The following is a 16,635-nucleotide window of genomic DNA, read 5'->3' on the forward strand; positions in this document are numbered from 1 at the left end:
CGTGTGTTACCTGTGTAATGCAGGCCCCAGTGAAAGCTACGATGACGGCCACTACATTGACAGTAAGCTGAAACTGCAGGAACTTGGAGATGCTGTCATACACATTTCTCCCCCACATGACAGCTTTCACAATGCTGGAGAAGTTATCATCGGTCAGGATGATGTCAGAGGCTTCTTTAGCTACATCAGTACCTGCTATACCCTAGAGACAGCAAGAAAGACAAAGAGAAAGAGATTTAGGGAATGCATGCATCTAATTTTATGCAATTTAATGCATCTTAACTCAATGTTATCATACAGCCTTGTTGGATGAACATGATATAAGTGGAGCTTCTAATAAATCAATATTCATCTCTCATCATTGCTCATCTCTTAACAACCTCTTGGATGGGAGGATGAATACATGAATAGATTAGAGGGAGGTGTTCATCAGATGTGCTTACCATCGCAAAGCCCACATCTGCCTTCTTGAGAGCCGGCCCGTCATTGGTCCCATCACCAGTTACGGCCACCACCTGTCTCTGCTCCAACACAGTGCTGTCAATGATGCCTACACAATGGCATCATCACCCAGCAAACAATTACCAGCAAGCACACAACCTTGACCAATCACTGAATACAACTGCTGTCACCACAGAACATGAATTCATCCGTCTGATACATTTTAATTGTACGACTGTAAGTGCGGCCTACTAAATTTGCATACATTGTAAATACACTACAGCACCAGGCAACAGTTTGGACACACTTGACTGAATTTACACTACTGATCAAAAGTTTTGGGGTTAGTGATTATTATTATTTTTTTTAAGAAATTATTATTTTTATTCAGCAAGAATGCATTTGATTGATCAAATATGACACAGTAAAGACACTAATAAAAGATTTCTGTAACACTTTAGAATACTGTTCCATAATTAATGAATAACTACACAGGAACAAATGAGTAACACAATATTACAATTCTAGTAACTACTATTAACTAAAAAGAAACTCTGTTCTTTTGAACTTTCTATTAATCAAATAATCCTGAAAAAAAGTATAACTGTTTCCACAAAAATATTAAGCAACACAACTGTTTTCAACATTGATAATAATAAGAAATTCTTCTTGAGCAGCAAATCAGCATATTAAAATGATTTTTAATACCGTCGGTGTATGAATGAGTGAATGAATGGGTGAATGTGAGGCAATATGTAAAGCGCTTTGGTGGCCATGGGTCTGTTGAAAGCGCTATATAAATGCAGTCCATTTACCATTTACCATTTTATGTAAGACTGGAGTAATGATGCTAAAAATTCAGCTTTTCCATCACAGGAATAAATTATATTTTCAAATATATTATAATAGAAAACAGAAGAGACTTCTTTAAAAAAAACTTTAATTGTTGTAGTGTATGTTTCTCATGGTCTTAAAATCTTTTAATCTAGATTGTCTGTTTGATCTAGAGTGTGCAGAGCTTAAGGCTCTTAAACTGAAACTGAATAAAAATAAAAACAGAATTAAAAAAATATTCAAAATATAAGTATAAATATTATAATATAATATTTGTTTAGCAATTTTGGACACTATATAATTCCCATACTTTAAGATTCAAGTGAGTCTGGGCATGATGAGTAGATGGAAAGAGTGTCTCACCTTTTACAAGAGTGTGTTTGTCTGTGGGGGAGGAACGCGCCAGGACTCTGAGCTTGGGCCAGATCTTATCAATCCTCTCCTGCTCAATCTATAACACAAACACACACACGCACGTACACAAAGCATGGACATCCATGATTCAGTTTAGTCTATATTGGTTTCGTGCTGAGGTGTCCAAGATTCAATTTCCACAAACCTCTCCTTTCTCATTCCTGATTCTTCGGTTAAACTCTTTCCCGTCCAAGCACAGAAAGTCATCCCCAGGCTGAATGATGCCACACTTGGCAGCAATGGCTCGTGCTGTGTTGATGTTGTCGCCGGTGACCATGCGCACAGTGATGCCTGCCCTCTGACACTTCAGAATGGCATCAGGGACCTGTGGGAGGAGCGGAAAAAAGGCTCGAAAAGAGAAAACGCACTTCGATGATACAGAATACGTGTTCTCTCTACATACCTCAGGTCGAACGGGATCCTCAATCCCGACGACAGCGATGCAGCTCAGTTCGGTGACAATTTCAGCTTCGTTTTCCCAGTCAGGCTCGGGGTCACAGGGAAGATCACGATAAGCGATGCAGATGGTTCGCAGGCCTTCACATGCCATGGGCTCGATCACTTTCTTCACCATCTCATCTCGGTCCCGTGGCTTGAAGTTTCGTGCTTCACCGTTGGCACCAAGTATGGAGGAACACCTGAGGTAGAAGAGAAAGCAGGGAGGTCAAAAGAGGTCTACAATGACAACCAACAAAAGAAACATATAAGTATATTTCCTAGATCTTGTCGTGCTTTACTCACTTTTTCAGAAGGATCTCAGAGGCTCCTTTGCTGTAGAGCCGGAAGTTTCCATCCGGCATCTGCACCACAGTGCTCATTGACTTGCGTACAGAGTTAAAAGTGTAGACTTTGTAGATCTTCTCCTCTGGGATCTGCTCTCTCACAGGGACGTAGTCTCTCTTCAAGTCCAGCAGGAAGCCCAGCAGACCACACTCTGTCTTATTACCAACCTGCTTGGGCAGACCCCCTTCCACATCCGGAGGCTGAAAGAGAATTGAAATGAAGCAAGGGACACAGATAAGAGAAAATGAAAAAAGTTGAACTAGAAAAGTTTCTATTTATATTTGGCAACCGAGTGCGACTGTGAATTTTTTATAGTGTAATGGTGCTTCCCGGCTGAAAAAAAAACCATCTTACACCAGCCTAAGCTAGCAGGCTGGTTTCCCAGCCTGTACTGTAAAAAATGTTTTTAATCTTAACAATAAAATAACTGTAAAAATGCTACGGTAAAAACTTGTTAATTGATTAATGCCGAGTTACCTTACTATATATGGTGAAAAACTCTAATATATCCAAAAAGACATTTTAAGTAATTTACAGTAAAATACTTAAATGTACAGACGTTGGAATTAAAAATTAACAATCATTTTATACAGTGAAAAACCATAAACTGATATTCCCAGAATTTCCTGCACAAGACTTTGCATTTGATTGTATTTTATTTAGTCAATTATGTTTCTTGTTAGTTTTTGTTATCAGTTAGATACATTTGGGTTTAGTGTTATATTTTATGTTGTTTATTGTATTATTTCAGTATCGTGAGTTAAAATGATAGAATTCTACATTTGCGTATATTAGTATATATATTAAATATTAGTATTTACTTCAGTTTATGGAAAAGCTACTTGTGATGAACTTAAGGTAAGAATCTGGCAAACACAGCTGCCATTTTTTTTTTTTTTTATAAACTTCACAATTTTTTTTTTTTTTTTTAAATATCGACCAGGCTGAACCAGCTAAAATTAGCTGAGGCTGGTTTAAACAGTTTTTTTCAGCAGGATTTTCACAATATCCAATCTCTCACCAGGATCTTGGAGGTATAGGCGCAATTGATTGATATGGCATTGACAAGCGTTTCTAGGGTGTTGGGGTTGATCTGGCTGGGGTCCGGGATCTCCCGGTAGTGCTGGTCATTTAGATAGGCCTGCACCACAGTCATGCGGTTGGTGGTGAGGGTGCCGGTCTTGTCGGAGCAGATGGCAGTGGCATTGCCCATTGTCTCACAGGCATCCAAGTGACGTACTAGGTTATTGTCCTTCATCATTTTCTGAATTAACAACAGTAGAAGATTTGGATGATGAGAAAAAAAAAACTGTGTTGACAAAAGCAATACATGCTTAAAATATTACATAAACCAAAAAAACATCCAGAAAAAAATGTCTTTGTTTTGTTTAAATTTGCTTATGTAATCTGTTAGCTCTACAATACATTTGATTTGCTGAATACACACACGCACTGTGCACCTGGTCTCTCTCACCTTAACTGAATAGGCCAGGGAGATGGTTACAGCAAGGGGAAGACCCTCAGGCACAGCTACCACCAGCACAGTCACACCAATGATAAAGAATTTGACAAAATACTGCACGTAGATGGGCGTGCACTCTGGCATCCAGGGTCGCCCCTCCACCACAAACGTCTCGATCACAAAGTACAGCACCAGGATGATAACTGTAATGGCCGACATCACAAGACCTACAAAAAACAACAACTAAATAATCCTCAGGATACTATTTTCTATTAATATTATGTATGATTGCAGCTTTCAGAATGACTTCAGTGTTACGCAATCAATCTATTGACTGTAAATACCAAAAAAGTAATTTATTATTATCAAAGTTACATCACAATAACTGATTAACTTATTTATATTTTTAATGTATTATTATTGAACGTTTAAAAAAATAGGGGTAAACTTTAACCTTTTTTTCAAGAATTAAAAAGGCAATTTTTCACATGCAAAAGGTAACTTATTGTATTACTTTCCATAAAAATAAACACATTTAGTTAGCACTTCCACTAAATTAATGGTAAAAAAAAAGAAGCAAAATGGTTTACATTCAATAAAAAGACTGAAACACTAAAACAATTATTGAGTGCTTCCTCTCGGTTTACAGGGTCAAAATGTAGCACAAAAGTAACTTAACATCCGACTTAACATATAAAGTAAAATTGTCATGCATTTAGTCAGCACTTCCAATCAGTTAATGGTAAGAAAATGTAACAAAAGCAACACAATGTGTTACATTTCATGAAAGGTAACAATGAAACACAATGTGAGTGCTTCCTCTCACTTAAGAGTGAGGAAATGTAGCACAAAAATGTAACAATGTAATTCAATCAGCCAGCACTTTAACCTGATTATTGGTGAGAAAACGTAACATAAAAGTAACAATGTAATTAACAAGTACTTCCTCTCAGTTAACACTGAGAAAATGTTACAAAATTTTACATTACTTTCCATAAAAAAGGAACAAAGAAACACGATTAATCAGCACTTCCATTCCATTAATCAATGGTGAGAATATGTAAAAAAGTAACAGTGTAACACATTTAGCGAGTGGTTCCTCTCAGAACACAATTTGACCTTTTCTAAGAAGTTACGGAATATTGTAACACTAGTTTTAAAAGTAACATTCTCCAACACTGAATATATATATTTGTATGAGGATGAAAATAAAAAACAATAGGATCAGCACAGTAGCGTTTGAGTGTGTCAAAGTGAGGTGATTTATCTTTCCAAATGATATCACCTCGTAATTGGCCACATGAAGTCCCACGCACCTGCTTTGCCAATCTGTACAGCCAGTTTGGTGAGTTTGCCCTGCAGTACAGACTTCTCCTTCTTGGGCACGCTAGATTTTTTCTTCTCTCTCTCCTCCACTTCTCCACCCTCCGCACTCTTCAGAGGCTGCATCTCCATGGCAACGGCTCCATCCTGCTTTTTGGCTGGTGGGCGGGACATGAGTTAGCGTCACTACATATGGACAACAAATCTGTCGTGTCACAACTCAGAGGCATCGTGAGAGGCCTCCGGCATGAACGAGACTCAAAGCTCTGAATATCTTCATGCCACACATCAAATATTTCGGCAGTTGTGCTCAAAGTGCCATACACACACACACTGGACACACAACGAAGGAAAGCAAGACAAATGTGGACAAGCACAGCATAAATACTGACATCGGTTAGAGTCAGAACACAAAAGCATCGCCCCTTTCAAGTTCTATTCAGCGAAATGTGTTTGGGTGCTTTTCCTCGGCACCAGAAACAATGAACTACAGTTACAATGCACAGGAAGCAGTCGTCATGTATGCCGTTGAGTGTGTGACGTTACGCAAAGAGTGTGTTTCTGCCTCTTTATGTGTGCATACATGGTATTAACGCTTATATTTCCCGTAGCTGTCCTTATACAGCAACAGCATTGCTGAGGAGTCCACAGAAATTTTCCACAACAAGAAAATAATTAACCCCTCATTCTCTTCATTCATCTATTCTACTATCCCTGTGGTACCTTTATTCTGATTGGTCTCCACAGCTGCCTCTGGCTGCTTGCCTGTGAGAGAGAAAGACAGACAGAGAGAGATAGAGAGAGAGAGATAGAGGGGGAACAAGGGAATAAAAAGCGACAGACAGAGACAGAATGAGAGACAGGGCACACAGTGTTCTTGAGTGGGGAAAATGAGAGCGCACAGAACTATGAAAACAGACACACAAACAAACGGCACACACATTGAACTGCGCTCTTTAACTATAACATGTTAAACCTGTGAATACACACCACAATTCTGGGCTAATCCGTCTCTATACAGTGCTAACTGTAGTCATTTCATCTACGCTGAAGGTGTTCTGTAACTCCATTGGACTCAAACAACAGGGCTGTGGATTACGTACCATTGGTGATGCCGCTTGGTTTGGCCATAGTTGTTGTGAGTGTGTTACTACTGTCCTCTGATTGGATGGTGAAACAAAAGGATAATGCGGGTTTGGAGGGGGGAGGTCGTGGGAAATTTTTAGGATTGGGTGGTGGTAGAGTTAAGAAAAAAAAGAGAAATCAATGATGATCATGTTGTATTAAGGGGAAATTGAAAAAAAGTTGCATGTAGGTAGATACAGTATGAAATTTAAAGTACTGAGATCACTGTCCTGCAGTGCAACTTTCCTGCAAGACTATTTTGCTTCATCTAAAAGATTTTTCCTAATTCTTGTATAACAATTATTATTAGGGCTGTCAATGTTCTAGTTAAATTTGTAAATTAGTAATCTAGTTAATTTAGTGTATAGTGTATTATCAGCAAAGAGGTGTTTTTAACTATATATATATATATATATATTGTGGGCTTTTCTCCACAAATATTTATATATGCGATTAATTATGATTAATTTGATTTAGCCTATAAATTTGAATACTTTTTTTCTTTTATTGATTATAATTATACATGTAGTTTTGATGACCTATCAGTTAAAGGGATAGTTCACCCAAAAATGAAAATGCTGTCATCATTTACTCTTCCTCAAGTTGTTCCAAACCTGTATGACTTTCTTTCTTCTGCTGAACACAAAAGAAGATATTTTGAAGAAAGTCGATAACCAAACGACTGATGGTCCCCATTGACTTCCATAGTAGGAAAAAAAAATGTTTAATTACCAACCTTCTTTAAAATATCTGCTTTTGTGTTCATCAGAAGAAAGAAAGTCATACAGGTTTGGAACAACTTGAGGAAGAGTAAATGATGACAGCATTTTCATTTTTGGGTGAACTATCCCTTTAAGACACAGCATAGAATATTTGTATTTAAAGTAATAAAAATCACAAGATTGCAAAAATATGATAAAAAAAATTATAAATAAATAAATAATTAAAATAATTGCTGACCACTTATTGCACCTAAAATATACACTATCCCTTATACATTCACATAGATTTTTTAAACTGTGAATAAAAAGAGGCCTGTTGGCATGTGAATTTTTATAAAAGTACACACTAATCTACGATTACGGGTATCAGAATCAAATATTACAAATCAATTTTTGCAAAAAAGACAATTCAATTGTCATCGTGAGGCAGCTATAAGTCTGTCCGTGGCTGATGACACATTTACTGTAGAGCGATTCAGTGGGACAGTAACAGAACATGGCGCCACTTCATCCTTCATCCACCCACATCCAACCTTTGCTCTCTCTCCCTCTCTCTGTTTCTCTCTTTCGTTCCCTTTCTCTGAATAATTAATCAGCCTCCTCCAATATAACTCCTAATCCTTCTCTATTCCCCTCTCTCCAGTCTCCTCTCTGATGGCTGCGAGTTAAATTACCCATGGCACGGGCCATAAAGTTTGCAGCAGTGGAGCTCTGCTTGTCTCTCTTGCTCGTCTTACCATTCATAAATATTCCTGCAGGCTCTAAGCCCACTGGTCCTCCATTCACATCAAACCCATCCCTCTCTTATGTAAGGATCTCCCACCCCCTCTATCTCCATTCTCTACTGTCTGGTAGTGCTACTCACAACGTGTAAGTGTGCAGTCATTCTCACAACATCCTACACTAGCCTCAGCGTTTTTCTCTGAGTATTACAATGTATGTTTTGGTTGGCGTTTGATGCTCTTCCTTCTCACACCTACCTTTCTTCTCTTTCTTCTCCTCCTCCCCTTCCCCGGCTCCCAGTAGAGTGAATATGATGCCACTCTGTGAGTTGACTCCAACTGCGGTCACCAGCATCCTCCCTGATCCCTCCATTACATGGGTACCTGAGAAACAAAGAATGAGAGAAAGACATAGACAATGTTTGATATTTTACTGCAGCACATTGGAAAGACCCGACCAAATTTCCCCCAAAGGGAGTTCCTACTAGCCTGATAGAACAAGTTTAAATAAACAATTTCACACTGAAAAATGTTGCTGATTTGTGACCTCCCAGCATGCAGTGCAGCATCAATAAATAATGTTCTTCCCTTCTCTTTTGAAGATTGTAGTCATGTAAATCTATATAGTATGTAAGAAAAAAAGTATGCCTTTTATATTTATGCCATATATATATATATAATTTTCTTGTAAAATGACCTCGAGCTAAATAAATTAATTATTTTTATTATTATTGACAAAAATAGTAAGTTTAACTTACATAGCATTATTTTTTTTCAAAATATTAATTTTGCTAAATATTTATTTATAATAATGATAATAATAATAATAGTAACAATAGTTACATTTAAATATTTTTTTTTTCAAAACTCAAGGTCTTACAATAAAATTACAATTTTCTATAATAATAATAATAATAATGTTTAAATTAATAAAAATGAATAATAATTGAATAATAATAATAATAAAATAATTAAATACATTTTACTTTTCTTGTGAAACGGCCTAGAGCTTAGAAGTAGTTGAAAAAATAATAATCATAATAATTTAGTTTAATTTTTAATTCATTTTAAACAATAGATCTATAATCGCCTTGACAAGATTTTTCTGAATGAGACATTTTACATGTAGTGAACAATTTAAAATTGGTAAAACAAAGTGTTAATAAAGGAAATTATTACAACAGAAATTGTTGCAACTCATATTTTAATTGATTATGTTCACATTTTCTCAACAATTTCTTTTAAACAGTGACTATATATCTACAAATACAGACAGTCTTCTGGAGTTCACCATTAGCATTTGACTTAGACTCCAGACCCCACACAACGACAGCCTCCATACATCAACATCACAAAAATATCATTGGGATATTATTCAATAATAGCATCATGGGGGCAGGACGGCCTCATAAAGAGAATGGAGTTATCATCCCAAGTGTCTAAGAATAGCATGGAGGAAGGGAGAGGGCATGCACCAGTGCTCACAGCAGGAAACAGAGATTCTCAGATCTAATTAACAACATCTGGATGCCACTGCAGCATCTCAGTTATTCTGACACATAGAATGCGGATACTCCGAGCATGCTTTGTGCCCGCTGACTGACAGCTGAGGGAGCGCAGCCGAGAGCAGAATACAAAGCCATTTCAAGAGAGGTCAGTGACCAGTCTCAAGTAGAGTGATGGGCATCAACCTATAAACAATGAATGACTGCATCACTTTTAATGCACAGTGACTTCGTTGCTACCGGCCCGTAATAAAGATAACTAAATCGGCGTCCATATCAACACACGGTAACGTTCTGTTTATTATAGTGCAAGCTGCAATTATGTCGCCTGCCACTTTAAATGCAAGAGCTCTTTTGAACAGGATGGATTATGATTGGCTGGAGAAAAAAAAAAAACATTCTGAAAGTGATTCCAACTATCGGTATTGTTATAGCTGTGGTGTGGATTTCCCTGTTCTCATAGAATTAGACTATTATTAAAACTTTATAGGTATAGTTATCAACACTTGTGTGAACAGGCCTTAAAAAGGTATATAGAATCTTAAAGGTGCTGTAAGCAATTTAAGGAATCCAAGTGACTAAAGGACACGAGAGATTGTATGATTGACCATTTTTAAAATAATCAAAGAAAATTGCATCTGTCAGTAAGATGTACATCAGTAATGGTGATATATTTGGTTTAACTTTATTTCGAAACTTCATTGGAACTAGGGCTGCACAATATTAGAAAAAAAACTGACGTTCCAATGTTTTCTGTGATATACAGTATATTGCGATATTAAAATATAATTAAATAGCTAGCTTGGAAAGAATTAATCATTCTAGAATTGTGATTTTGTTAAGGAGTGCATCAAAATATTTGAAAAAGCTCAAAATGAATGTTTTGTGTGAACCACCCTTTTAGGGCTAAACGATTTACGAAAAACTTGGAAAATCTTGGTGTTCACACTACACTCTTTACAAGAAACAATTTAAAACCTCTTTCAGTAACTATAAAGTGAATAGAATAAAAAAAACAAAAAAAACATTCCCACAACACACTGAATATGGTGCAGGGATGACGTCAAAACCCAGAAGACTAAATCACTAGTGGTTCCCTTGAGATTTTTCTATGGGTTTTTATAATGGGGTTTTTCAATTTATGAGTAAAATATGAGTAGCGATACTTGAACGTTTTGTTTTACGTAAACTGCACACACTCACACTCCAAACATTCTTATCTAGTTACTTATTAGAAACATAAATTTAAAAAAAATAAACATAACAGCTTTAAAATTTGTGTTTTTGATGTGAGTGTGTGTAATTTATGTTGTAGAGTAAAACGTTGAAGTATCGTAATAAAAAAATTAAATTACATTTTAAAAACCCATAGGAAAATCTCGAGGGAACCAGGGATGAATTAGTCTTCCAGGTTTTGATGTCATCCCTGCACCACTCTGTTACTATAAAAATAACAACTATTTATTATATTTATTGCAAATTTAGAAACACATACATATAGAGTTTATAAATGTGTGCAGCTCACAAGCAGTTTGGAGCGTCTCTGCTTATTTAAGCTGCAGTCCGCAGTTTTTCCTCTTTGTCGCCATCTCTGTTAGAAATCTGCAATTGCAGTTATTCGCGTAATTATCAACTTTACGTGGGTTTTGCCTCGGCGCGGCAAATCGTGGATGAATCCAATGTTTTGAGGAGAACGTGCGGCTGTCAGTCGCCGCGCCGGTGTGGATACTGGCATTCAGAATCACAGATTCTACTTTTTGGAAGTATGACCAACATAAGAATTTTCACTGGAAAATGTAATCTGAACAAGTAAGTAACATCCACGTTTGTTCTGACCAACTAAGGGAAAAAAGCATTGCAGTAAATCACGCTGATTAAATCCAATGATCGCTAATCATATCACGTCAAACCGTGCAAATTATATTTGTTCTCAAATCGTTAATGTTAACAACATCAGCATTGCGTGACTACATTTAATGTGTATTAGGGCTACCTGTAGTTCAGTTTCCATTTCTGTGCAGTCTAAAATCTAATTGTCATACCAACAAATTAATGTTCCTTAGAACTAGTTCTCTTTGAAATACAAACACACATATCTGTAATCAGATGCATATTTACTGCATTATTCAATATACTGATGCACGGGAAAAAAAGTCATCTCTGCGTCCGTTTTGAACTGAGTTCATGCCACCTTTCAAAAGCCCTTCCGATATTTATCCTTGTTTTCACATGGGCCCGGTTGCAGTCTGTTTTTTTCTCTAGCCACTTTTGCATTTTACAACGGGTGAATCTCCAGTTGTCACTGGTGATTGCCGTTTAAACCTTTCTGGATCCGCCATCAAATTGATAAGTTTAATTATATCAAGTGCTGTGAGAAAAGGCTATAAATCTCCACTTCCAACATCCTCACACGCAATATAGCCTACTAGCCGAGACTCCTTTATGTGTACAGATGTGACGTAATGACGCAAAGACATGCTCGAATTTCCCGCGGAAATCCACCAGTACTACTGGAATTAAAAACATTATTACAAGCTTACCGTTTTTAATCGAGCTAAAGCAAGCAGATAGTTTTGAACACTGGCTGGTTATGTACTTGCTCAAACATTTATTTTGGATAATTTTTAACCCAAAAAAGTTACGGACTGCAGCTTTAAGAACACTTTATATATAGTAGTCAACATATGAAGTGGATCAAAACCTTTCATCAAAGTTATACATGAATTTTGAACAATACCCGTTCTTGTCAGGACAACTTTGATGAACCTTTTTGATCCACTTCAAATGTTGACTACTGTATATGTATTTGAGGAGCGGTGAAGAGCGTCTTGCATTTGTCTTCGAGTCACAGCATATTTTTTGCTTTTGTCTATGTCACAATATGAGGTAAATCCAGACCTGTAGCCTATGTAAGGAACCTTAAAGTTTTTAAACTTGGATACAATCACAGGTGATTTTTCAGGGGGCTGAGATGCTGAAACCCCCATTAAATATAGGGTCTCTCAACATCTATGACCCACACATGTACACGGCGCTTACCAGAGAGAAGCATGGGGTCCTTGTCGGCCGACTTCCGCACATGGTCTGATTCACCAGTTAATGAGCTCTCGTCGATTTTCAGGTCATTCGCCTGAATCAGGACCCCATCAGCAGGTAGGAGGTCACCTGAGAGAGATAAATAAATATCACGTGATCAGCAGGGCATCCTTAATATCCCAAAAAGCATTCACTGTTCCTACCAATAATGCTGTATTACACAACATTATCAACAAATGAATTCTCATTGTGATTTGTGGATATGTGAACATCACTCTAAATATATTTCTGTGTTAATCCGCACCTCATATTAGATGAGTTAAGCCTAATCTCAGCATTCATTCCATTCTCTGAGCTCAGCAGAACAGGAAACTTACCATATTTGACCTGCGCCATGTCCCCAACCACCATCTCAGCAACAGGGATCTGGATGACGTTTCCATTGCGCACCACAGCGAACCGCTGCTCCAGCTCGATGCGGCTCTGCAGTCCCCGGAACTGCTTCTCTTTACTCCAGTCGTTGAAAGCGGTCACCAGCACCACGCAAATGACAGATAGCAGGATGGCTGCACCTTCAATCCATCCTGCCTCCGCCTCCCCTTCATCTTCACCTCCTCCTGACACATTCCCACAACCTGCAGAGGGTTGAGGTTGCTATTTCATGGCTGTCTGGCATACTTGATTCTGATTGATCAATAGCAGTATTAAGCAGTCAAATAGTTTGGTATGATAACGAGAAAACTGGATTTTTTTAATGATCAGATCATAACAACATTTGCCAAACTTGAACATTTCACAAATTAATATTAGCCTACACGTTTTGTCTAAATGCACATTTGACAGTAGCTTGAGTTGGAATGCAGATGTAAATGTATTCCATAAACAAAAACAGTAACATCTGTAAAAAATTATAACACCCTCATTTATTTAGGATCCACGCATGAACCACAAATTAACCTCGATCACTACCATGGTATTTTATTTTATTTTTTAAACAGTAGCCTAAGGGCATTAGTAAAAGCACAAAAACTGTTGTACAAAAAATACTGTAACTATACTCCTTTAATACATTTGATGTCTACAATATATGATTATCCTACATTTATACCAAAATCCTATGGTTTCTGTTAGCTTTACTAGAGTAAATCATGTTAAATGTTGGCCACTTGTGAATTGGAAAGCACCTGTTTTCCGCGTCAGTGTTGTTGAGAATGTCAGCGCTGTTTCATCTGGCTTTAAACTAGCTTAAATCACGAGGCACTAGATTTGCGGTTTGTATCGGAGAAATCTACACCGTGACCGAACTGGAATGATGCTCACTAGTGATGGGTCGTTCGCGAATGAGCCGGATCTAAGAGCCGGCTCTTGTAGGTGAACGACGGGAGCCGGCTCGCATATCTAAAGAGCCGACTCTATTTTTAAAAATATAGATAGAAATTAAATCATTATGTAGGCTAATAATGAAATAATGAATGATTTTAATTGTATTTAAAATAATTGACTAATTCAAAAAACAACAAAAACATAATTTTATAGGCCTAAAGGCGCACACACATTTGTTTCGACTGTCTGATCAGCCTCACATTCTGTTCCTGTCAATCATACACGCGATGTCAACCAATTAAACTGCATGAGGGAGGGCCGAGCTAACTCACACACACACACTAGATATGAGGATAAACCGCGGATGACGTGACGAAAAATAATATTAATAATTGAATTAAATTCGGGCGGGTGGCGGTTGAACCAATCAAATGAAAAAAGTTTGCCACTAAGCAAACCAGCAAGCTATGCCCAGCTGTCAGTACTATTGGAGGAGGCCTAAACGTGTCTTAGATGAGAATGCCTGCGTTATTGTTATTTTGTTTCGATATTAGTTATATTTTAAAACAGCCAGTCGTAGCCTACCACTCGTGGAATAGGCTAGGCATTTAAAAGAGAGACAGATTATGGTCTGATATGTCTCAGAAATGACATCGGCAATTGCCGCGCAAGATGTTCAGAAGAACGCAAGAGCTAAACTTCTACAAGCTCAATAACATCCACATAAAAAAATAAAAAAAGAAGGTAAGAAAAATAGTCAATCATAACTTTGCCCATTAATTAGATGTGCAAGGCAAGCAGACAAGTTTTTGGGTTGTTATGGACAATTAAAAATGTGGATATTCGCGTTGCACAGTTGTGTGGTGGAATTTCAGCGAGTTAAAACATAATTTTTTTAAAGAGCCGTTTGTGAGTCAAAAAGAGCCGGCTCTTTTCAGTGAGCTGAGTCAAACGAGCCGGCTCACGAAAAAGAGCCGGAATGCCCATCACTAATGCTCACTGGATCTCACAGCGATGTACTGGTCACGTGATTGAGACGGTCAGCAGCTGAAATACATTCGTTCTGCTGCATTGTGTTTTGAGCTGAGCTGATAAATGTTCCGTGAGTCGCGCGGTTCAAACGTATGGAAGTCTTTAGGTAGCAATATTCGATTTTAAATGTAATAGCCTATGCAAAATGACAATGCAATAGCCTATGTAAAATGGCAATGCATTTCTGTTTTTAAATTTACATTTTCAATTACCATTTGTGCAACGTTTGGTGCAAAATGAAAATGAAAATTCAATTATATAATTTACATTTGACATTTCATACACTGGTTTTAATATGTAAATTGAATCCATATTTTAACAATTTATAAGTTGCAAAATTAAAATGAAAATGTATTACAGAACTGATTCGATATTTTTAGCATGTTCAAGCAAAAACTGTAGCAAAATTATCATTTAAATGTTATTTTTCTTAATTGCATTTACACTCACAGTTAAGACACTTGAGATTGCATTTTCATTAAAATGTCCCTCAATGATTGTAGCAAAATTCAATGTGCAAATTGAAAATGCATTCCTAGCCGATCACGTCCCCGCCCCCTCCCACCCTGTCAATCACTGCGTGAAGGCGGGGCTCGGCAACAGGTAAACATGGACTATACATACATACAACTGGCGTAGCGTCATAGAACGTCTCTGAAAAGGTTCACGCCCACTTTTAGGGGAAAACAAACCGGCGAGCGCCATACACAGTATCGGATTGAGGACGTGTACTAACCCTTACAAACATGTAATTTGTATTTAAACATTTTTTTTCACACAGTAGGCTACCTCTATTATGTATTTGTATTTAATTTAATTTTTCCACACAGTATTTTGTATTTTTATTTTATTTTAAATACATTTCCATGTATTTATGCCCATCTCTGCCTGCCATCATCATCAATATCTTGCTGTTATGGAAATATCATGAATTAAGGGGATGATGCTATCGAAAGCTAAATCAGGCTAGTTGTTTGGCTGGACAGAAAAGTGCACTCAGTAGCTACTCTAAATATAATGGGTAAATTGTGGGATCCTGACACTCAGTATGCACTAAAAATACACTACGTGTGCAGTAAGTTAAACATTTGGTCACTGGTGAGTCAAATATCCAAATGTCAGTTTTATATATTATATTTCTGTAAGATAAACTATCCTGTGTTGCCGATTATGGTCTCCTCCAGCGGGCGTACGTTAGATCTCAGAGTAATGAGACACGTGACGCTCTGTCTCAACTGCCTGTATCCACTTTTATGTCCGAAACACTCGTTTTTGGGGGTCGACAGCTTATAAAAACTTATTTCTGGGTTTCTTAGCTTGTTTTCTGTACACCTTGTCACATAGCAGCTTTTAGGCATTATTCTGTCTTTTGTTAGAAGCAAGAAATGACAAGGAGGCAGCCTCTCGCAATGCAAAGTCAATGGAGACCGTTGGACTGTTTTCCCCCCGGGTGTGGGCGTGGCCTAAATACGCTCTGTCTCTATGTGTTTTGAGGTGTTGGAATGAAACACGGCGGCGGCAGAGCTGATACGAGCGTTATATTCATTGGCAGAAGAAGTGGAGCGTGAACAGAGAAATGGTGGTGTTTCCGAAGATTATTAGCTACTCGTCTGCAGGTGACAGAACCAGTTGTTGGAACATCTGGGAGAATGTTCTGCTGCGCTGTTGTTGTCTGATGCCTGTGTTGATGGTTTTGTTTTGTATAAAATATTCTCATTGTCTGATACACATTATCTTTATTCTTATTACTATTAACTATAATTACCCAATAATGTTGGAGATCCTTTAGTTTTTCCTTACAAATCCATAGGCCTGTTACTCTGAGATCACAGAATATGAAGGGTCAAAATCAAAGCTAGCGAAAAATGTGACTCTTTAATTCTTCATAACTGACTGTAATGTTCAATAAAGTG

General features: G+C 37.5%; 1 protein-coding gene across 5 annotated transcripts in view; it reads right to left on the bottom strand.

Annotated features, from left to right (window-relative positions):
- Positions 1 to 16,635, bottom strand: part of atp2b3b (ATPase plasma membrane Ca2+ transporting 3b) — a 62,753-nt gene that overhangs the window by 21,765 nt on the left and 24,353 nt on the right. For 2 of the 5 annotated variants that reach the window (XM_084098020.1, XM_084098022.1), the window contains exons 4-16: positions 12,745 to 13,002; positions 12,371 to 12,496; positions 8,085 to 8,210; positions 5,981 to 6,022; positions 5,251 to 5,415; positions 3,947 to 4,161; positions 3,494 to 3,736; positions 2,431 to 2,672; positions 2,093 to 2,327; positions 1,835 to 2,014; positions 1,639 to 1,726; positions 444 to 550; positions 11 to 202 (exon numbers count right to left, since the gene is read on the bottom strand). In XM_084098020.1, the coding sequence (XP_083954146.1) occupies positions 11 to 202; positions 444 to 550; positions 1,639 to 1,726; positions 1,835 to 2,014; positions 2,093 to 2,327; positions 2,431 to 2,672; positions 3,494 to 3,736; positions 3,947 to 4,161; positions 5,251 to 5,415; positions 5,981 to 6,022; positions 8,085 to 8,210; positions 12,371 to 12,496; positions 12,745 to 13,002 (2,219 nt within the window). Of the gene's footprint in view, positions 1 to 10; positions 203 to 443; positions 551 to 1,638; positions 1,727 to 1,834; positions 2,015 to 2,092; positions 2,328 to 2,430; positions 2,673 to 3,493; positions 3,737 to 3,946; positions 4,162 to 5,250; positions 5,416 to 5,980; positions 6,023 to 6,360; positions 6,418 to 8,084; positions 8,211 to 12,370; positions 12,497 to 12,744; positions 13,003 to 16,635 lie in introns of all 5 variants that reach the window. The other 3 variants (XM_084098021.1, XM_084098023.1, XM_084098024.1) reach the window with 2 other exon arrangements.

This window comes from Abramis brama (genome assembly GCF_963993115.1).
Source record: "Abramis brama genome assembly, chromosome: 22".
Lineage (NCBI taxonomy): Eukaryota > Metazoa > Chordata > Actinopteri > Cypriniformes > Leuciscidae > Abramis > Abramis brama.